The sequence below is a fragment of the Podarcis gaigeae genome, assembly GCF_964106915.1.
Source record: "Podarcis gaigeae genome assembly, chromosome: 17".
NCBI classification, from domain to species: domain Eukaryota; kingdom Metazoa; phylum Chordata; class Lepidosauria; order Squamata; family Lacertidae; genus Podarcis; species Podarcis gaigeae.
In genome coordinates, this window is record NC_139694.1 from 26312281 (window position 1) to 26334442 (window position 22162).

Consider the following 22162-nt stretch of genomic DNA (forward strand, 5'->3'; position numbering starts at 1 on the left):
TTCTCTAGGTTTATAATTCTACGCACCCGTAGTCAAGCGAAAATCTAAAGCGCTTCATGAAACTGGTTTCTGTGTAAGTGTGCTTAAAATATCTCACAAATCTATCCTTCCATTTCTAAGCATTTAGTTCAGGGGTGGGGGACCAGTTCCCTCCCCATGTCATGGACTCCAATTTCCATCAGACCCAGCTAGCATGGCCCATGGATCGGGATGGTGAGACCACAGCAATGTCCGGAGGACTTCAGGCTCTCTACCCCTGGTTTAGCTACACTAAAAAATAAATGTATACTAATGCAATAATAACAGCAAGAGAACATCTAATTGCAGTGGTAAATTCTAGTGAGAGCAGGTAAGCTGTCAGTGACACCCTGCTGAAGGTTAAGGTGGCACATTAATTATAAATAGCACGCCTAATTGTGAATTATCCACTATTTTGACACTCGGCCACGCAGAAAACAAGTTTTGCCATGCATTAAGATATTGCTTGATGTAAATCTGAGGATCCATTTTTCATCATAAGTTTTGTTAACACTGTTGAAGGATTCCACCCAGAGCTCTAGCCATTTGGGTTGCTATCCCATACACACTAACTTGGGAGTAAGCCTCATTGGAATAAATGGGACTTTCTTCTGAGTAGTCAAATACAAGGTTGTGCTGTCAGATAGCAAAATACCGTAGTCAACGGGTTATTAAAACAGCACTGCATAGGGCTCAGTTTGGTGTTCTCCTTGATGGTCTAATATTCAGGGACCTTTTATTTTTATTTATTTTTCGCAGGGACAAGTAGGAGAGCATTTAACCTGGCAACCACCCACCTGCATCCTGAACTGGGAATTTTTAAAAACCACTTTATTCTGCTGAATGTGCAAACTGGTCCACATTTAACAAGACCTGGTCCCCTGCCCAAAAAGGGCTATTCCCCAGGCTTCTATATCTCATTGAATCTCAGGTGGTATACAGAAATATAAACCAATAAACACACACACACAAACACACCCCAACAGTTCAAAATTAGTTAAAACCAGTAGAGCATTAAGAACATAATCAAGCAGTAGAACTGCAAGCAGGTCAAGCAATACTTTAAAATGCCTGGGTGAGTAGAAAATATATTTGCATGGTGCCAAAAAAGACATAGAATTACAGAGTTGCAAGGGACCTCAAGGTTCATTTAGTCCAACCCTGTGCGATGCAGGAACCTCAGCTAGAGCATCCAATGCAGATGGCCTTCCAACCTCTCCTTAAAAACCTCCTGAGGGAGTCTGTTCCACTGCCATACAGCTGTTACTCTCAGAAAGTTTTTTCCCGAATATTCAGTTGGAATATCCTTTCTTGTAACTTAAAGCCATTGGTTTGAATCCAGAGGAGGAGAAAACAAGCTTGCTCCCTCTTCCATGTGACAGCCCTAGAGGTGTCTGAAGATGGCTCTCATATATCTCCTCTCAGTCTCCTCTTTTGCAGGCTAAACATACCCAGCTCCCTCAACCGTTCCTCATAAGGCTAAGGGAAAGCGGGAGTCAAATCAGAAACCAGGATGGCGTCTGGTCCCTGGACTGCTCCTGGAAAAGAGGAACACTTGGAGGGTCTGTGGGCATGCAGAAGGCAAGCACATAGCAGCATTCAGAGTTTCAACAGGCAGCCTCCTCCATGAACTTGCAATTCTGCTGCATCTCTTCATCCAGAGCACAGAACAACCCCATCACACTCAATGCAGGGATGTGTCTGAACTTCCCGTCCCCAGTTTACTGTTTTGGCCTTCCCTCTACTCAGAGAGAGTAACCTGCATTGAGGCTATGGGGCCAAAGGAACTTGAATTATTGAATGAATCATGACACATTAGCAGTGTTCTTGCAGTGAATTATGAGGGAATTACTTATCTAGCCTTGGCAAAACACCCTCCCATTACTGTTGGGGTTTCTCTCTTGTTGTCTCTTAGCATTAGACTTTTCATCCTTAACTTATGTTCCTTGCTATTCTGGAAAAGGAGAACAAGCACATTGCTAGAGAGGCAGATGTTTCAACAAAAATGCTAATCGCTACGACTAAGGGTTGCCCCTAGTCAGCCTCCCAGAATCACTGTGATTAGAATGGCTGTATTCTCCATAGCCTGAGATGCAAACCTTCATATCTATTATTAAGCACAGAGATGGAGAAACCCCAATTATGTTTTGCACACACAAAAACTGTCAGGTGAAGCAGGACTGCGTTCCTGGCCCTGCTCTTAACATCCCACCCATGAGCTAGCCCTGCTCTCTGACATCCCTGCTGGACTGGCTCCCATCCAAAACACGCAGACAGAAGCTCTTACTTGTAAGCAAGAAAGAGATCTTTATTCAGCCAAGTAACAGTGTAGGCCCTGCAGCAGACACAGTGCCTAGGAGTCATGATTCAGGAGTTCAGGAGCAGGACAAGTACTTCAGAAATGAAGCGAAGTGCCAAAGATGTCCCCCACTTTCCCACCAAGCTTGTGGGGATATCAAGATTGCAAGTGGATGCTCTGTCAGGGTGGCTGGGTCTGCTGCCACCTGAGAGAGCAGCACCTGGTTCAAGATGAGAAGGCTGCACCCTCCTGCTCAGTTGCTGCTGTCTTCTGTTTGGCTGACCAAAGTCCCCCACTCCCAGCCCCCCATAGGCTCTCTGCTCCAGGAAGGTCAAAGGGGGGAGATGACATCCCTGGTCCCCCTTCAGAAATGACTGAAGTCCAGACCCTCCAGTGTCCCTATTTTCCAGGGACAGTCCCGGATTTACAGATGCCATCCTGGTTTCTGAGTTTAATCTTGGAATGTCTCGCTTTTCCTTAAAAAGGTAAAGATATCCCTGACCATTAGGTCCAGTCGTGACCAACTCTGGGGTTGCGGCGCTCATATCGCTTTATTGACCGAGAGAGCCGGCGTACAGCTTCTGGGTCATGTGGCCAGCATGACTAAGCCGCTTCTGGTGAGCCAGAGCAGTGCATGGAAATGCTGTTTACCTTCCCGCCGGAGCGGTACCTATTTATCTACTTGCACTTTGACGTGCTTTCGAACTGCTAGGTTGGCAGGAGCAGGGACCGAGCAACGGGAGCTCACCCCGTCACAGGGATTCGAACTGCCGACCTTCTGATTGGCAAGTCCTAGGCTCTGTAGTTTAACCCACAGCGCCACCTGCATCCCTTTCGCTTTTCCTTAAAGGTAAAGGTAAAGGTACCCCTGCCCGTATGGGCCAGTCTTGACAGACTCTGGGGTTGTGCGCCCATCTCACTCAAGAGGCCAGGGGCCAGCGCTGTCCAGAGACACTTCCGGGTCACGTGGCCAGCGTGACAAAGCTGCATCTGGCAAGCCAGAGCCGCACACAGAAACGCCGTTTACCTTCCCGCTGGTAAGCGGTCCCTATTTATCTACTTGCACCCGGAGGTGCTTTCGAACTGCTAGGTTGGCAGGCGCTGGGACCGAGCAGCGGGAGCTTTTCCTTAGGACGCCCCTATTTTCATGTTGGAGGGTATGAAATGCATTTGCAGGCAGAATTGCGGGAGGTCATTTTCCCAGGCTCCTGTTTCCCCTGGCATGCTCCTGAAAAGCTACTCCAGAGGGTCTGGAGACCCCCCAGAACAGTGTGGGAGGTGATACAGGGACCTGCAGGGGGAAATCTGTGAAAATTGTTTCCTTTATTTCCTTTGGTGGATTGGATTCCCACCTGGGAATGCAAAGATCCTGCTCTTGGCAGAAAGGCATCCCTGGATCCATCCCGCTACTACCCTATGTTTGACATTTTAACAGTATCTCTACCAGCAGAGATCCATCTGTGGTTGAACTGATATTAATAGTATGACTGTGAAATAAATGGCTTATCTGTTGCAGCCTGAGACTGTAGTATCCATGACATAATAATATGGGAGCTTTGTAAGTGCAATGAAGCACCTGCAGAGATCTGGACTGAAGCCTATGTTTTTAGGATTAAGGCAAACATCCCTTACCCTGCCCCCTGCCCCATTATGTATCCTGCTCTGTTGTGAGTGTATTCCATTGCTGTCTATGGAAGCCCTGTGTGTGAATTTCTTTGCACGTGTTCCTCTGTGATTGGAGTTTAAGTATTCCTTTTGAAGTGTTAACACCCCAATAAGTTCATATATTACACACACTGTATTTTAGAAGCAGTCCAGTGTGGCTTAAACACTTGAATCAACAGTTATACGGCTCACACTTTGTTAACTCTATCTGAGCTCAGGCACAGTAGGACAGGAAAGTTGGAACATTTCTGCTTTACGCTGCTGCCAATAAAAACTCGCCCTACCTCGCTGGACTGAGTCATGTAAGTCCCACTGTGATGATGGAGTTCGGGCTGCACAGAGAGTTCAGGTTGGGCTGACTGCGCAGTACCACCCTGGAATGCAATGTACAGTATCTCTCTTGTATATTCCCCAGAGGTGGGGAATTTATAGCAAGCACTGCTTTGGGGAACTGTGTTAGCAGCTGAGAAACAGCAATATAAAGTAGCTTCCTTGTAACTCAGGGCTACTAGTAGAACAATGCCAGCAAAACAAAAATAGCATTTTGCTGGCTCATCTAAAGCAGCTTTAAACTGGTCAGATTTAATTAAAAGGGGTCACGTTAAATATACTGGAAGGATTTAAATTTGTGGAAGCAGCACTTAAAAAAATATAGATAAACCAATTCCAAATCAGCTTGGCAAAGATCTTTGGGGGCACAACCCCTGCTACCTGTAAAACATAATTTTAATTAAGATTGTATTTAAATAAATAACTTGATATACAATGCAGAGAAAAAGATCTACAGGGTCACCTCCCCATAATCCATAAATCTGAGCTGGATAAACTGTGACTATTTTATATGAAGGACAGAGTGGCCAATGCTTTAGATGTGGTATAAGCACTTCTCTTATAATGTGTGAAATGAGACTTGCGAATCTTTTCTATGGTTTCCTGTAAATTTCTCAAAATGGGTGAAATATGTGGGTTATACTTCAAGTGTAATAGTAGTATCAAAGGGGAAGCAAAAGTAACTTGAGGTTCACCTTACTAATGTCATTGTGTTGTTTGATTCAGCTTCAGTGAGTGATCCTAAATACAGTAAGTATATTTCTGTCTCTCTGTTCCGTGTCAGACGAGCCTTGTTTTGATAGTCTTCCTGCGTGAAAAGTTGTTAGTATGAAGTGTGGAAGTGGATCTGGCTGATGGGCCAAATCCTAATCTCCGCTTACACTCCACACAGTGGAGTGCAATCAGTGGACTGGGGGACTAAGCTAGTCCCCTAAATGTTCCCAGTAAATTAGAGTATTAAAGTATTAAAGCCTGGTGCCTTCTTCCCAAAGCCTGGGAAGCATCTGCCTGCCCAGCTTAGGGAGGAAGGCATGATTCTTCGATGGGTTCAAGAGCTCTTCTGCCACCTTCCCAAAGTCCACCCAACTTTGGGAAGTAGACAAGAGGGCTCCAACATCCTGTTAGAGCTCTGACACCTCCTTCCTAGAGACTTATGCCCAGCTTAGGGGGGGAAGCATGCTGCTCACATACGTGACATGAGGATGCCATGCACGCAACATCCTCCCCACCCCCAGTCATCCTTGCAAGCTGGAGCCTCTGACTCTGCCGGCCAAATCTGACAGGTGGGCAGGGCTCCCATCACCTGACATCACAATGATGCTAAGTTACACTGTGCTTTGAAGCCCTGACAATTGTTGGAACTTATTGGAACTGCACAGCGGGGCTTGGAGTTGCAAAGAGCCCTGCTTTAAAATCATGCCTTTTGGCCCAGTCCAGACATGTTTTTACTTGCCCATATGACGGGCAGGTGGACATGGTTTGGCTAAAACGACCCCATCCTGTATCGTGCATTAGGTTGTATATCTGTATGCCTTGATATAATCTAAGCCAAGAATGGTGAACTGGTATATGTGGTCCCCAAGGCAATTGTGCTTGATCCTTGATTGTCCTACTTTTAATCAAGGTATGGCAGAAATTTATTGCAGCCACAGTTTCACTTATAAGGAATAGAAAAACAGTTCAGTTGTAAGATATAGGGGTACGTCTTAATCTTTGATTATGTACACAATGTACAACTGCCTATATTTGTATGTTATGCAAATATATCCAGGACAAAACCAAATGTGATGCAGCTGATCCTGATCAGGATTTCCCATAGCCAACAGCAGTTTTGTGGGGATGTGGGATGATTTAGTTTGGGAAAAGAATTCAGATTAAGACACTGTACCCATCGGGGCAATTTCCCCATTATTCAAAGCGGTTGTGGGGATGTACTAATTAATGAAAGCAAAAAAAGTGGGTGATCATGGATGTCCTACATCACATATGCTTTGGCCCCAAGCATGTGTACACGTGTGGCACCAAATTTATTAAAGAATCTGACTGTGCTTGAGAAGGTCAGTTTGTACACAGCAGCTCTCAAGTGTGTAGAACTTGGCTACCATCCTAATGTTCATACGTTAGGAACACACTACTTTTGTGTGCATGCATCCATGTGGGGGGCTGTGGATCTCTATGGATTGTGTGTTCTGAATTCTGTTAGTCCCCCGAGAAGGGGATAGTGAGGGTGTGATGTGTGGGTGTGCATTCTCAGCTGGCATCCCTAAGGGCAGGGCAGATCTTAGGGGTGTCCTCTGCACAATGCATCAAGCCTGGGTGGCCGTGGACTTTGCTGTCCCTTCCAAGTACACGCCTTAGGTTAAGAAGAGCATTGTTCTTTTGGGTGGCCATGTACTTTTGACTCCTCAGAGAACAGTAATCTAATTTGTTCCACTTCCCGACCAATCCTTTCCCTAGCAGGTAACATTCTCATTTTTATTTTTTTTTGTGACAGCCTACACATCCTGTGCAGGGTCAAACCTCACCCTCTTTTTAAGCTTGACTGTGTTTAAAATGCAAATAAACAGCACTTCCCAAACTCTGTCCTACTCTCTCCTTTGGATCATTTAAACACAAATACTTTTGCTAGGACAGTCCAGTTGTGATATTTGTTTCCTCCATTTAATTACCTCCAGCTGATGGACTCTCTCCAGGCTTTGTATTAATGACAAGTATGTAGGATGGGGAGGTACCACCAGACTTTGATCTAGAAGTGACTAATAACAACTTATCTTCCTCTTTCCTTCCAGCCCAGCCGCCTTGTGTGGTTTATTGACCATTCCACGACACCTTCATTTGTAACCATTTCTTCCTGCTCTTATGTCTGGAATGTAGGACAATAATCATTGAAGGCTACAGAGACTTGCATTCCCTTCAGAGCTGAATGTTGGAACGAGCCTTGCAGACTAGTTTAAAGATTGTGAAGCCTTGCCAAGGTTGGAGGCTGTAACTTGAAACATCCTTCTGCCTTGCCTGTGCAGCTTTACTAAAATGTATTTCAGGTTGCAGCCATTATGAAAACAGCCTCCTATTATCAAGCATAATAGTAGTCTTGTCTAAATTTAACTTCGTTTTCTGAATTCTGGCATACGCCAAGGGCATGCAATTAAATTTCATGAAGGTCCATAAAAATCACAACAGCAGTAGCGGAGGGTGTGTGTCTGGAATCTGGTTGCTTTCTCCTGCACACAAGAGCACTTTCTCTTTTATATCACAGCTGAGTGGGTGGCCTATAAAACATGGAGTGGAGGTCCAGTTATGGACCTCAGACCACAAATGGTTTAAAGTCCACCTCTGCTCTAAACCTTCTCTTTTTCAAAACTACCGAAACAGCTCTTCTTTGTCCTAAAACGTTGTTCCCATACACCTTTATGTCCCTTATGAACACATTTCGAAGTAACTGCAAGGTAGATATTGAGCTAACTTCACACAAATGTTGTCTAGTAGACAGAATGCTGATGCACAAAATCTGCAAAATCTATGTAACCATGAACTAGAGGCATGGCCTTGGAAAACCTGTTCCCTGGCAGGTCATCATCTATCTGTTGCAATGGTATATATTTATTACCTAGCTCAGTTTTTTTGGGAAGCGTTAAGATTACAAGGCAAGATCCTGTGAGTGCCATGCAACCCTACTCAAAAGCCTCAGGGCGTTAAGCAGGGCACGCTGCCGGCACACACACTTAATTCCAATTTGTACCTATCAGGTTCACAAAGCATTGCCCTTCTTATTCAGAAAATGGATCTTGCATCTTTACTAGTTCCTACTCCATTTTGAACGCTAAGAGCAAATGCTGCTTTGGGAAGTGCAAATCATGGCCACCAACTTGGATGGCTTTAAAAGGCATATAAATAATAAAATGATCATCACCACCATTAGTATTATTGAATAGTTTGTCCCTAATTTCATCGGGTAAATGCTGGAAAGTATGGAGTTATGTCCCCTTCATGGATCACTGCCTTGCTGTGGCAAAGGGGCTTCAATAACTCAGAGAAGCTATGAGCTATGCCATGCAGGGCCACCCAAGACGGACAGGTCATAGTGGAGAGTTTTGGCCAAACGTGATCCACCTGGAGCAGGACCCGGCAAGCCACTCCAGTATCCCTGCCAAGAAAATTCCATGGACAAAGAGCCCCTCAGGTTGGAAGGCGTCCAACATGCTACTGAGGAAGAGCGGAAGACAAGTACAAGTAGATTCAGAGCTGATGAAGCGGCTGGACCAAAGCCAAAAGGTCGCTCAGTTGCGGATATGTCTGGAAGCGAAAGGAAAGCTCAATGCTGTAAAGAAAAATATTGCATAGGAACCTGGAATGTAAGAACCATGAACCTTGGTAAGTTGGATGTGGTCAAAAATGAGATGGCAAGAATAAATATTGACATCCTGGGTATCAGTGAACTAAAATGGACGGCAATGGGCAAATTCAGTTTGGATGACCATCATATCTACTATGGTGAGCAAGAATCCCGTTAAAGAAATGGCGTGGCCCTCATAGTCAACAAAAGAGTGGTGAAAGCTGTACTGGGATACATTCTCAAAAATGATAGAATGATCTTGATACGAATCCAAGGCAGACCTTTTAACAGCACAGTAATCCAAGTGTATGCACCAACGACTGGTGCTGAAGAAACTGAAATTCACCAATTCTATGAAGACTTACAACACCTTCTAGAAATGACACCAAAGAAGGAGGTTCTTCTCATTATAGTGGATTGGAATGCTAAAGTAGGGAGTGAAGAAATAAAAGGAACAACCTGCAAGTTTGGCCTTGGAGTTCAAAACGAAGACATCTTGAAGGCAGCCCTGTATAAGAAAGTTTGTTTAATGTTTTATTATGTTTTTATATATGTTGGAAACCACCCAGAGTGGCTTGGATAACACAGTCAGATGGGTGAGGTAATAATAGTCGTCTTCTTCTTCTTCTTCTTCTTCTTCTTCTTCTTCTTCTTCTTCTTCTTCTTCTTCTTCGTCTTCCAAATCTTTCGGGGGGGGGGGTCACCCCAAAATCAATAAATCAATTTTTTGTACAGTATATGAAACTGTATAATGTATTATGTAATATAGAGCTTGCAAATTTTGTAAGACTTGTACAACCTGATAAATCAAGCTGGCGTTTGTCTTCGTTTCTGAGGCAAGCGTCTTTCTCAATACCAATGTTTGGATTTTTCTAAAACATTCTAAACAGTATAATAACAACAGCAGCAGCAGCAACAACAACATATTATTTATACTCCCGGCCATCCGGCTGCGTTTCCCCAACCACGCTTCTTCCAGCAAAATATTAAAATACAATAATTCATCAAATATTAAATTCCTCAAATATTTTAGGAACTTCCAGGTAGCTGTAAAAGTTATGAACAGTTCCCCAAAGTTTTTAAAAGTGAAAATCTTTATTTTCTTAGGAGTTCTTTAATCAGATGCAACACTAAAACTTAGTTACAGTATCGTGGCAATCCACATTACCATTTGCTCGATTTTGCATTCTCCCCACAACAAAACCAATACTTAAAAACTAGAGAGAGAGATCCAACCCATATGTTAGCACCTGCCAGACAGCAACACCCTAAAAATGCTTCTTTGTAAAACCAACTCGGAACACCCCCAGCAAACAATCTTTTCATTCATTGAATCTTTTTAAAAATACAAGAAATTTCCTGTTCTCATCTGTAAACCTCAGAAGCCTCAAGTATTTTGTTGCTGTTGGTACAATGGATGCTTTTCTAGATTTTATGGATATTGAAGATGTATGTCTCCCCCAAACATAGCTGTCAACCTCCCCTTTTTTTGTGGGAAATTCCCTTATTCCAGCGCCGTTTCCTGCTGTTTCCCGCTGCTATCCCATTAGATATCCTGTAGACTGTGAGGCTGCTGATCCCTTTTTTTCAAATCTGAAAGTTGACAGCTATGCCCCTAATCTGTACTCCCTCCAAACTGGACACAAGTCTTAGAGCGGAGAGAAGGACAGGGGATATGAAGAGAGACACGCACAAAGACTGATTCAGTACATTATTTTGGTATTCTCTGGAAAATAAAAGAGACAGGAGAACAGAAGTTGCGAGTCTAGGGGATGGTTGGGATGGAAACAGAGAAATGACAAGCATCCCTACCCATGCTTCTAAGGGGCTGGGGAGACGTCTACAGTGGAGCATCAAAGAAGTTGCTTCCCCGAAACACGGAGAGACGATCTTCCCGGTGGAGTTGATGGTCCCTTCGCTGTCTGAGCTGGACTCTGAGTCGCTGCTCCCAGAGTAGGCCCCGAGGCCCGGCAGGATCCCAATGCAGACAGCAGCCAGTGGAGGGCAGAGCCGCTCATGGAGCCGTTGCTCAGAGGGCGGCCTTTCTGGAGTCTTGTCAAGGTCAGGATCCGGATGGAGTTTCAGTCTTTTCACACTGTTGGCACCTTCTGAACTCCGACATTTCACAGCTCCAGCCAACAGCTTTGCCTGTGAGAACTTGTTATTTTCTGCTGATTTCGCCGGCAGTTTCTTGTCTGCCGCCTCCTTCAGGTCAGCACTGGCCCCCACCTTTGACAAAGTGCTTCTGTACTTGGTAAGTTGTGGGTGAACATATCAGACAACACAGCGATTCTTCAAACGGTTCTAGTTTATTCACAGGCCAGAACAGAACTGGGCTGTGAAGGGTTCAGCCAACCTGCTTATACAGAGCTCAACTACAAAGCAACAGTAACAACTTTCTGTACACATCCAATCACTGAACGTCACTTCCAATTCCTTATTTGCATATGCGGACCTGAGTGAAAACTATCTACAGTATCCCCCTGCTGGCCCAGGGTGAGAACTTCAGTACATAACAGTACTCATTCAGCTCGAGATCCTCCTCTTGCCACTGCTTCTCTATTAACGCTTGCTGCCAAGAAACCTCATTGAGAAACTTGGTCTCCTCTTCGTCTAGGCCTCTGACCATGTTTTTTAACCTGAACTGCTCCTCAAACTCCTGCTGATTTTTGTCCTTCCGCTCCTGGAGCCTTTCGTAGTCTTCACGGTCTTCGGATTTCCGAACGTTCTCCCATTCTTCCTGCCTTCGCTTGCGCCACTCTTCTATCTCCACTTCAGACACAAACCTTTTGTCACTCACGAGGTCGGCGCTACCTTCTCCTCCATCCATTGTGGAGCAGCCTCTCTGCCATGGACCCCTCCAGCGGGGCCTTCAAGTGAAAATACTTATGAGTAGTAATGTTACATATAGGGTGACTTTTCATTTCGGGGTGACCTTTGTTCACAGCTGAGGAGAATGAGCCCCCCTTTCAGTGTTTCTAAGCAAAAGTTCACTCCTTTATGACACTGGAAATCAGGCTTTTTTTTTGGGGGGGGAGTCTAAAAGTTATAACCCCAGTGTGTACAGTGGTACCTCAGGTTAAGTACTTAATTCGTTCCGAAGGTCTGTACTTAACCTGAATACCACTTTAGCTAATGGGGCCTCCTGCTGCTGCCGTGCCACCGGAGAACGATTTTTGTTCTCATCCTGAAGCAAAGTATTTAATCTGAAGCACTATTTCTGGGTTAGCAGAGTCTGTAAGCTGAAGCGTATGTAAGCTGAAGCGTATGTAATCTGAGGTACCACTCTATATGCAGATATACCTTATCCAGCAGGTAAGGCAGTTTTCCAAACTTTTCATGTTTTTGACAGACTTTTTAGACACACAGCATTTCGCGACGCAGGAATTCAGGTTTTACAAGCCAACTGGAGGTTATAAACTAACCCCTTATTAGAGATACGGACATAGACATAAATTGTAATATCGAAATGTGTGGGGACACAGCTTGTAACACCATTTGGAAAGCTCTGAGGTAAGGAATTGTTCAAGGGGGAGGAAGTTAAAAACAACACGGGTGGGGAAGTTGAAAAAGAACCAAAGGAAAATTTATTACGTTTTGGAGTGTATACGTGAAAGTTTTTGAAATTTAATAGAATATAATAACTTTTCTCCCCATATCCCTCTCAGTGTAAATTGGGCCTATTTCCAAACAGAACACCAAAAAAATTCTGTCCCAAGTGTCTCTTCAGAGGCAACAGAAGGTGCGAAAACGCAGAGTTAGGAGACGCACAGGAAAAAGAGCGGGAGTCTGAGGCGCGAAAACTTGCGCATGCGCTGTAGCGACGCACGGACATTAAAAAAGAAAGAGAGAAAGCATTTCCCCCTTCCGCTCCCCTCCATCCCCGCTCTGCAGCCGTTAAACGGGCGGTGCGGGACGCGGCGTGCTTTTTCCTGTGGTTCCTATCGCCGCCCGCCCTCACTCCCGCTCTGGAGAAACACATTTCGAAAGCAAGCAAAAGCGGGCAGAAGAAGGACGCGAGAGGGAGGCGGGACGGCGACGAGGAGGCGGTGCTTCGGCGGAGCCCTTCGTCTCATTGGTTCGCAGGCGCGCTTTCGATTTTCAGTGGCGCGCGAGGCGAAGGTTCATCTTTGTAGTCTCCCCCCCTCCCAACTGCCGCTCCCCCCCACCAAAGAAGGGTTTTCTCCTCAGCATGGCTTCTTCTTCCAAAGGAGGGAGGAAGAGTCCGGCTCCCGCCGCGTCAGCGGCATCGCGGGTCTTGGCCCTGGAGGAAGAAGTGCGGGGCCTGACGGAGGAGTTGAGCCAGTGCCAGGTGGGTACGGGGGCGGAGGAGGAGGAAGGGGCGCAGGGCCTCGGGGGCTGGGGGAGAGGAGGGCCTCCCTCACTCCTAGACACAAAATCCACTCGGCAGGCAGGCAGGCAGGTAGGCAGCAGGGGAAAATAGCGCAGCTTTGTGTGGCGTGGGGAGGGGTCCCCAGAGGTCATCCAGTCCAACCCCAGCCATCCGACAAGGCAGGAGTCTCAGCTAAAGCATCCCTGACAGAAGGACATCCAACCTCTGCTTAAAAACCTCCAAGGAAGGAGAGTCACTGAATCATAGCGTTCTGGAGTGGGGAGGGGCCCCCAGAGGTCATCCAGTCCAAACCCACCCTCGGTGCCAGGCAGGAATCTCAGCTAAAGCATCATTGACAGACTGACATCCAACCTTTGAATTTGTTCATTCCAGACTGGAGTATATATGATAACAACAACAACAACAATAATAACAACAATTTACTATTTATACCCCACCCATCTATCTGGGTTTCCCCAACCACTCTGGGCGGCTCCCAGCAGAATTAAAAGCACAATAAAACATCAAACATTAAAAATTTTTCCAATATAGGGCTGTCTTCAGGTGTCTTCTAAAAGTCAGATAGTTGTTTATTTGCTTGACATCCGATGGGAGGGCCTTCAACAGGGCAGGCGCCACTATCGAGAAGGCGCCTGGTCATAGAATTTATGAGTCCTAGAATTGTAGAGTGGGGAAATCTACCCAGAGGTCATCTAGTCCAACCCCCCCCCCCCCAATACCAGGCAGGAATCTCAGCTAAAGCATCCCTGACCGATGGCTCTCCAACCTTTGAATTTGTTCGTTCCAGACTGGAGATTATATGATAATAATAACAACAATAATAACAATTTATTATTTATACCCCGCCCATCTGTCTGGGTTTCCCCAACCACTCTGGGCGGCTCCCAACAGAATATTAAACAGAATAAAACATCAAACATTATAAACTTCCCTAAACAGGGCTGTTTTCAGATGTCTTCTAAAAGTCAGATAGTTGTTTATTTTCTTGACATCTGGTGGGAGGGCGCCACTACCCAGAAGGCCCTCTGCCTGGTCCTAGAATTTACGAGTCCTAGAATTGTAGAGTGGGGAGGGACCCCCCCAGGGGTTATCTTTGCAGGAATCTTTCACTCCTTGTGGGGCTCGAACCCTGGGCATGCCCCATCAGGCATGCCGTAGGAACCACATGCTGAAGAGGGATCAGTTGTGCCAGGAGAACAAAAAAGTGAATGCAGAGCAAATACAGTGGAACCTCGGGTTACATACTGTCCTCCTTATGAATGCTTCGGGTAACGAGCTCCACTAACCCGGAAGTAGATGCTCCTGGTGGCGAACTTTGCCCCGGGATGCGAGCAGAAGTCATGTGGCGGCAGCAGGAGGCCCCATTAGTGAAAGTGCAACTCAGGTTAAGAACGGTTTTGGGTTAAGAATGAACCTCCGGAGCAAATTAAGTTCGTAACCGGAGGTACCTCTGTAGTCCCTGATGACTCAGGCAAGTAAGCCAAGCTACACACTATAAGGAAGGGAAACAAGAAGTAGTTATTGTGACGGCTTCTTTCTTCTTAAGGGCCTTATGATTTTTCATATGGAAGCTGAGAAGCCTGCCATAAGTACGTTTTGGTCTGCAGCTTTGGTTCCACTGCTTGAGAAAATCCAGTACCGAGGCAAATTCCCATGCAGTCTCGTTGACTCCCCTGCATATGAACATTACAAAAGGCTTGTTCACACGTTATTCCGAACACAGGTGCTGTGTTCTACGCTTGCGCGTGTGTGCAAGTGTCTTCTGACTGATTTGTACACCACCACTGTTGTATACACAGATACTCCACCACTTGGTGAATGTTACATGTGAATGCTGCTAGAGCAACTTGAAAAAGTTAAATATTATTAAATGATTACAGTCATACCTCGGGATAAATATGCTTCAGGATAAGTATTTTTGGGTTGCGCTCCGCAGTGACCCAGAAGTAATGGAGTGTGTTATTTCTGGGTTTTGCCACTCGCGCATTCGCAGATGGTCAGAATGACGTCACGCACATGCGTGGAAGCAGCGAAACGCGACCTGTGCAGACACGCAGTCATGTCTTACGTTCTTTTCAGGATGCGAACAGGGCTCCGGAACGGATCCCCGTTCACATCCTGAGGTACCACTGTAGTAAGTATTGATGATGGGACGACAAGTTAGCTTAGGGGGCGCATGGCAGACCAGGTGGCACATGTGACTTGCGCCTCCACCTTTTCACCACTGCTCCCTGCACCTGCCATCTCACTCAGCCTAATGTTAGCTCCCTGATACAAATATGTGATACCACTTTCATATTGCAAGCTCTCTGTATGGTTGTTTAAATTCCACATTTTATTTTAGCGGTGTATGTAAAATGCCTTCTGGTATTATGTGTGACATTGCTGCCTATGACAGCCTGGTACTGCAAGTCAGTAATAACTCCTTTGCTGGATGAAGTAGAAATCCTAGCTGGTGAAACATATTCTCAAAGGGCAGCTAGATGCATCTAAGAATCTCAAATGCAGTGTTTGATGATGATCATCCCCTATTTTATTTCATAGGCAGAGGTCACCTTTCTCTGAACATGCAGCTTCTGTTTTAAGCTATCATGACTAATAGCCATTGATGCATCTGTGAATTAAAAAAGCCAATCTTGTGGCTATTGCTTCATTGTGTGTCATTGAATTCCCTACATTATTTATGCATTGCATGTAGTCTTCTTGTGTTCCCTGAATCTGCTGTCCAGTTACTCCCCTCTCTTTTTCTCCTCCTTTCTCCCAATTGCCACCAGTATGAGGAAAATTAACTATGTCAGCTCCCGGCCTGATTTGTGGATGTGTCAGGATAATGTTGGGTCTTTGGATCCTCTGAATCTTAGGCTGCCTTGCCTTGTCCTTCCCTACGATCTGTAGAAGTCCACTAGTGGCACATCCTCTCTCACAGCACAGTGGCATTTATGCCACTCCCCTCAGCTGGCCTCATAGAATTGTAGAGTTGGAAGGGACCCCAAGGGCCATCTAGTTCAACCCCTGCAATGCAGGAATCCTGCCCACAGCTGTCCCTGGTTGGGCTCAAACCACCAACCTTCTGGCTAACAGCCAGACACACTGACCCATTGTGCCACTGGGGGCTCCTTCATCTAAGTCTTTTTTGGGGTATATTTTCCAATTCTCTGATAGCATTGTGATTCTTGGTTTATTTTCAACCCATATCCTAATAATTCCTAGTACTTTCTTTACTTGCCCCTTTCAGTGAGCTTTCTGCTATGCCTTTAAAGACCTACTTTCTGGGTATGCACAGCCATCAGAATTTATGTGCGTCGCTTTTTGCACTTACTGTTTTTCAGTCTTATTTGCCATTTTGTTGGCCAATCCAGCAGTTTGGAGAAATCCTTTTTCAAACTTTCCAGTATCTGTACTACCCTGAATAATTGGTGTCATCGGCAAGCCTGGCTACTTTACTGTTCTCCCTTGACTCCAGATCATTTATGAATAAGTTAAATAGCACCAGTCCCAATACAGATCCTTAGGGGACCCCCTGTTTTCTATGAATTTATCTGGGACAGATGTTAGGCTGACTGGTCTGTAATTATGTGGATCCCCCCTGGATCCTTTTTAAAAAATTGATGCTGCATTGGCTACCTTCCAGTCCTTTTCTAAGAAGATTTATTTTAGTGATAAGTTGCATATTTTTGTTAAAAGATCAGCAGTTTCACATATGAGCTCTTTAGAAACTCTTGGGTGAATGCCATCCAGCCCTGGTGACTTATTTTTAACTTGTCATTTAGTTCTAAACCAGCTTCCTTTGTCACCTCCAATTGACACAGTTCATTGGAGTGGTTGTTCAAAAGTAGGAATCTCTTCCAACATCTTCAGTAAGGACTGATGAAAATAATCCTTTGAGCTCTGACTTGCAGATAAGACCACAAGAGATACAATGCTGCCTCCTTCAAAAAGCTTTCATTAGTAATTTTTGGCATGCTATTTGCCACGATTCTGGTTTAGAAAAGCTTCTGCATGGTTGTTTGAAGGACATACTTATTCTTCACAGGCAGCTAGATGAGTGGCTGTGTGCAAACATGTGATTTACGGTACCTTTCTATAATTTCCCTGTTTCCTTACATCCTGCTATTGTACCTTTGTCTTCTTGTATCTGGTATACTGGAAAGCAACCACAGCTCAGTGATAGAACATATGCTTTGGATGCAGAAGTTCCTACCTTCATGCCCATCATCTCTAGTTAAAGGATCTCAAGAAGCAAGTCCTGTTCCTATAGGGAAGATACACAGCTGCCTGCCAGAATAGACAATACTTGGCTAGACATATCCAACAGTCTTCAGATGTTCAGGGTTTACATGCTTCTGATCTACTCAAGTATTTATTCATTTTTAAAATATGTGTCATGTATCTTAAGGCTGCAACCCTATAAAGTGGTACCTTGGTTTATAAACTTAATCCATCCCAGAAGTCTGTTCTTAAACCAAAGTGTTCTTAAACCAAATCGTGCTTTCCCATAGCAGCGGGGGACTCAATTTACAAATGGAATACACTCAACAGGAAGCGGAACATGTTCTGCTTCCAAGGCAAAGTTCACAAACCAAAACATCTACTTCTGGGTTTGCAGCATTCTTAATCCAAGTTGTTCTTAAACTAAAGTACCACTGTACACATATGTTTAGGGGCATACTTTTATTAGGTCAACCTGGGACTGGCACTGTGCTCTTGTGGGTGTCATGTGACTTGCATAGGTGTACGGCCCTGAAAATGCATGGCCCTCTTTTGCCTTAGGACGTGTTGGAGGATATGGTGACACCATTTACATAACAAAAACTACCATAGAAATATCAACATTTTCAAAAGTAGGAGGTCCATGGCTTGGCTTTTTGAAAAGTGGGAACCATTGGGCTAGTTACTAGTACACTACCAGTAGCCTTCAAAAAAAAGTGCATTATGGATTAAATACAAACAAATTGACCCTGGTGTTCAGGCTCTGTACAATGATGAATATGCAGCCATCCCCTGAAACATGCATGTTCTCTTTCTGAAACAGCTGAACATCAAGCCTGAACCCACTGGGAGTGTTATTTGTCTTTGATGCTACATGTTTGCAAATGCAAGCTTTAAAAATATGGAAACTTTGATACAAAATTGATGTCAACAAGGACCACCTCAGCAGTGAGATCATAAACTCTTCAGTGCTCATAATTCTTTAACATTTTTATGAAAAGCTAGTTGAAATTTGAAGTAGCTTATTCTATCTGTACACCATTGTCACTTGCCAGACGGTGGCAAAGCACCTGCAATATTTTTCTTCATTCCTCTTCTCCCAAAATACAGATATATACAACACGATTATCGGTTTTGAATAGTTTTCATTTGGTTAGGGCCAGGGTCCTTAGAGTTGAAAGCTACTTTTTTTTACCATGACTGCTCCTCCCATTTCCTTTTTCTTCTCCTTAGTATTTCAGATATTTTCAGTATTTTGCCAAGACCTGTGGAATATTGTCATTTGACATTTGCGAGCCTAATCAAGGAATTATATGCTTGCAAGGGTGTGGGACAGAAGTGGCTTTCTCCAACACTTGTGAGGAAAGGGTTAGTCCCAAATTATTAACCTGACTTTCTCATATTGATGGAATGAGTTTTCTCTTTAAATTTCACTTTTCCTCCAAGGAGCACAAGTTGGTATACACAGTGTGACAACTGGTCCCCAATTTTATTCTTGAAAAAATTCTGTGAAGTTTTAAGCCAATACAAGCTTATTTTCTGAGTTTCTAATCCTATTGTTATAAGGTTATAAGGCATTCCCCTCCCTCTCTTCCTATTGATGCTTTCTCCCCCATCCAGAAAATACCCCAATGCTCTAGAGCAGAATTTGGGTGCTACAAGAGGGGAAAAGGAAAAGGAAGCCCTGTTTGCTTGAGCAGAAGTTTGTTGCCAATTGAATATGGCCCATCATTTAGCACAATCTAAGTACGTAGGATTGTTTCACATAGTTCCTAAAGTGATTCTTGTCTTTGATCCTAGGTTTTTGCAGCTATAGTGGATTGAGATCTATGAGGCTTATCAGTGGTTCTATCAGTGGCTTATCACCAAAGCTGTGGCTCTCTATAGATCCTAATACAGATTTTCTGCCTCTTGAATTAGTTGTCAGATAAATGATCTTCCAACACTGCAGTGAGCTACAGAGTGCTTAACAGTTAAATTTTCTCTATTTAGCCACATCAACTCTCAAAAGAATGTGCCAAGTATATATGTTTGGCTAGGCTATCTGTATCCTGGGATTTCACAGAAATTCTACATTGAAAACAGCTTTGAAATTTACAGACAGATGAACACTATGCAAATGCTGAGCATCATTAGGAAGCAAGGAATAATAAAAGATTCCCATCAGTCCGATGGATGTTCTGACCATTAGAATCCACTCTGTTCCCCGAGCCAGTGATCAAATGCAGAAATCCTGATTTCTCAAGTTTTGCTCACCTAGAAGATAGCTGTGTTAACCCATAGGGATGTATGTAGTTTCGGTATTCTATGTATTTTTTCACTAGGTTTCATTTGTTCATGCTGAGTTCTCTGAAAGAGTAACTCATTGAGGGTACAATCCACATCTTCATTCAAAAATTTATAGCCTATCTTAATGGCTAAAGTGAACAAGAAAATAGAAACGAAATGACAACCCCAAAACATATCCCAGTAAGTGCCGTAATCTGAGTCAGCCCAGCTAATAGCTAGCAGACCCAAGACCCAAGATATGGGCAGGCCCTGCCAGTGTGTGGAAGCACTAGGGCAACTTTGGTTAATTTTAACTATTATTTTTTTTTGCGGGGGGGGGGGGGAACCAACCTCAAACCATGGTGTAACATATTTCTCTAAGCTATGGTAGAGACTTAGCATAGTTTTGATCCAGACATGACAATAAAGGTAAAGGTAAATGAACCCCTGACCGTTAGGTCCAGTCGTGGCCGACTCTGGGGTTGCGGCGCTCATCTCGCTTTATTGGCTGAGGGAGCCGGCGTACAGCTTCTGGGTCATGTGGCGAACCAGAGCAGCACATGGAAACGCCGTTTACCTTCCCGCCGGAGCGGTACCTAATTATCTACTTGCACTTTGACGCGCTTTTGAACTGCTAGGTTGGCAGGAGCAGGGACCGAGCAACGGGAGCTCACCCCGTCGCGGGGATTTGAACCGCCGACCTTCTGATCGGCAAGTCCTAGGCTCTGTGGTTTAACCCACGGTGCCATCCGCGTCCCGACATGACAATAATCCACTGTTAATTCACAACAGAAGTAAAAGCATCCCACAAGCTTCTTTTGGGCCACTTTTGAGAATAGGATGCTTTCTGGATTAAATGGGCCTATGACCTGATCCAGCAGGGCACTCCTTATGTTCTGGTGTCCTTGCTGCTGTGCCAAAGGCGGAGAGGAGATGGGGAAGTTGAATGTATGTGAGCCTTGTGCAGATAAACTACAGCCTATGGCTTAGTGTTTTGTCCAAACCAAATCAAAACACAGGCCACTTCCCACTTACACAGCGGTTAGGTTCTGGGCCCCTACGCACATAAGTGAAATTGCGTTGGGAGCACCCTCTAAACATGTTTTAAATGGCCTCTCTGCCACACTTTCTTCAATCCATATCCAAAATACTGTATCCAAAAATATGTGCAACTAGAATTGGAGCTCTGGGGCCGGCAGGAGGGTGGAAGATATGGGGGAAAGCAGTTGCTGCTGCTGCTGCTGCTGCACTACCCTGCACATCATCTGTTAGGCAGGGAGGCTGAGCAGTGTAAACAAGCTCCCCTGTGCCTCTGGTCTCTTTGGGGCTTCATCCGCCCTCACCAATGTTCTCTTTGGGCTCCAGGGAGGGTCTTCTCATGAGCTACGAAGACTCTCCAGCTCTCTCACCATTTCCAGGTTTGAAGTATTTCCTGATGCCGTGCATATACATGGTCACAAGTGAGTAGAATGTGCATCAATGGGAGGGTGGCTGCATAAGACTAGCCCGTGGCCCACGCAGTCCAGCAGCAAGTTCTCATGGTGTTCAACCAGGTGCCCACAGGAGGTCTGTAAGCAGGGCCTGAGCTCAACAGCATACTCCCCTTGCTTGATTTCCAGCCACTGGTATTCAGAAGTATAGACATCATGGTCAGTAGTTATGGATAGCCTTATTCTCCACAAACTATCCCAAGCCTTGTTGAACATAGCTTCCACTCCCTCGCTCATCTATTTTTCTAACACAAACCAGTCTGAAAGATGTACGTATTTGCTTGTGGGCCTGAGCATTTACTTGAAGCTTCATAGACTTTAGAATGGAAGATTTACATGAACTGAAATGTGCTTCTCAGCTCTTTCACAGGTGGCTTGTTTCAATTGTTTGTGTATTTTTTCAAATGTTCATCAGTTTCTTTCACTCAGTGAGGCAAGTGAGAAGCAAGAGGAATCAAGCTGTGTTGAGCAAACCTTGCAGCTATGTTGCAGGGGCAATGTGTTTGCCAAATTCCTGGCTAGCTCTCCTGAAGTAAATACATGAAAGTGTTCTTTATTCTGCAGCATTTGAAAGTGCTTTTTCAAGATCAAGTCCTAAGAGCTCTGTTTGTTTAGTAATCCAGTCAAGCATAGTAGTAGTGCTGTCTTAATTAACATGCTACGTTTGAATCTTGGATCTAAGAGATTTGCAGCAATATGAACTGGTTGAAATAATATTATTTTTAAAATATTGCTTTAGATGAGCTGTCTTGGACTATTTTTTTTAAAAAAAAGAAAAGGTGGGTTATAAATTGTTAAAATAAATCCATAAGATAAGTTACACTGAGATGGTCCCTTAGCCTGGTCCTCACTTTTTTCTGGGATCAGGTCAGGAAAAAGGGCAACAAAATACAGCCTGATTCAGTTGGCCAGCCCGGATACCAGGACTTTGCAAGTTTTCCATCTTCCCCTGGAGATTTGTTCTGTGCAGCCAATAATTCCTTGCCTGTTTCATAACCGATAGAATTCTACAGGATGTGCTGCTCGTGTGTGAAAACAGTCAAGATCTAATAATCTCCAGGCATGCACCTCCAGACAGGGTTCGAAATTAGCAGGGTGCCAGGCACATTTTGACCTAAAGATTCTCCATTTGCTTGCACGTAAAAAAGTGGGTGCCATTTTCTGCGCCTGGCAGACACTCGGGTATTCCTGAAATG

General features: G+C 44.6%; 1 protein-coding gene and 1 pseudogene across 4 annotated transcripts in view; one reads left to right on the forward strand and one right to left on the reverse strand.

Moving 5' to 3' along the window:
- Positions 1-10341: 10341 nt before the first annotated feature.
- Positions 10342-11537, reverse strand: LOC310834482 (PSME3-interacting protein-like; annotated as a pseudogene). Its single transcript has 2 exons — positions 11158-11537; positions 10342-10895 (listed from the first exon to the last, which is right to left on the reverse strand). The product of its transcript is annotated as a PSME3-interacting protein-like (transcript).
- Positions 11538-12469: 932 nt separating this feature from the next.
- Positions 12470-22162, forward strand: part of CNTLN (centlein) — a 174041-nt gene continuing 164348 nt past the window's right edge. For 2 of the 3 annotated variants that reach the window (XR_014559314.1, XM_083718416.1), the window contains exon 1: positions 12574-12957. Coding sequence is in view for 2 of the 3 variants with exons in the window: in XM_083718416.1 (XP_083574542.1) it covers positions 12838-12957 (120 nt within the window). In the remaining variant the exon portion in view is untranslated. Of the gene's footprint in view, positions 12958-22162 lie in introns of all 3 variants that reach the window. The other variant, XM_083718417.1, reaches the window with a different exon arrangement.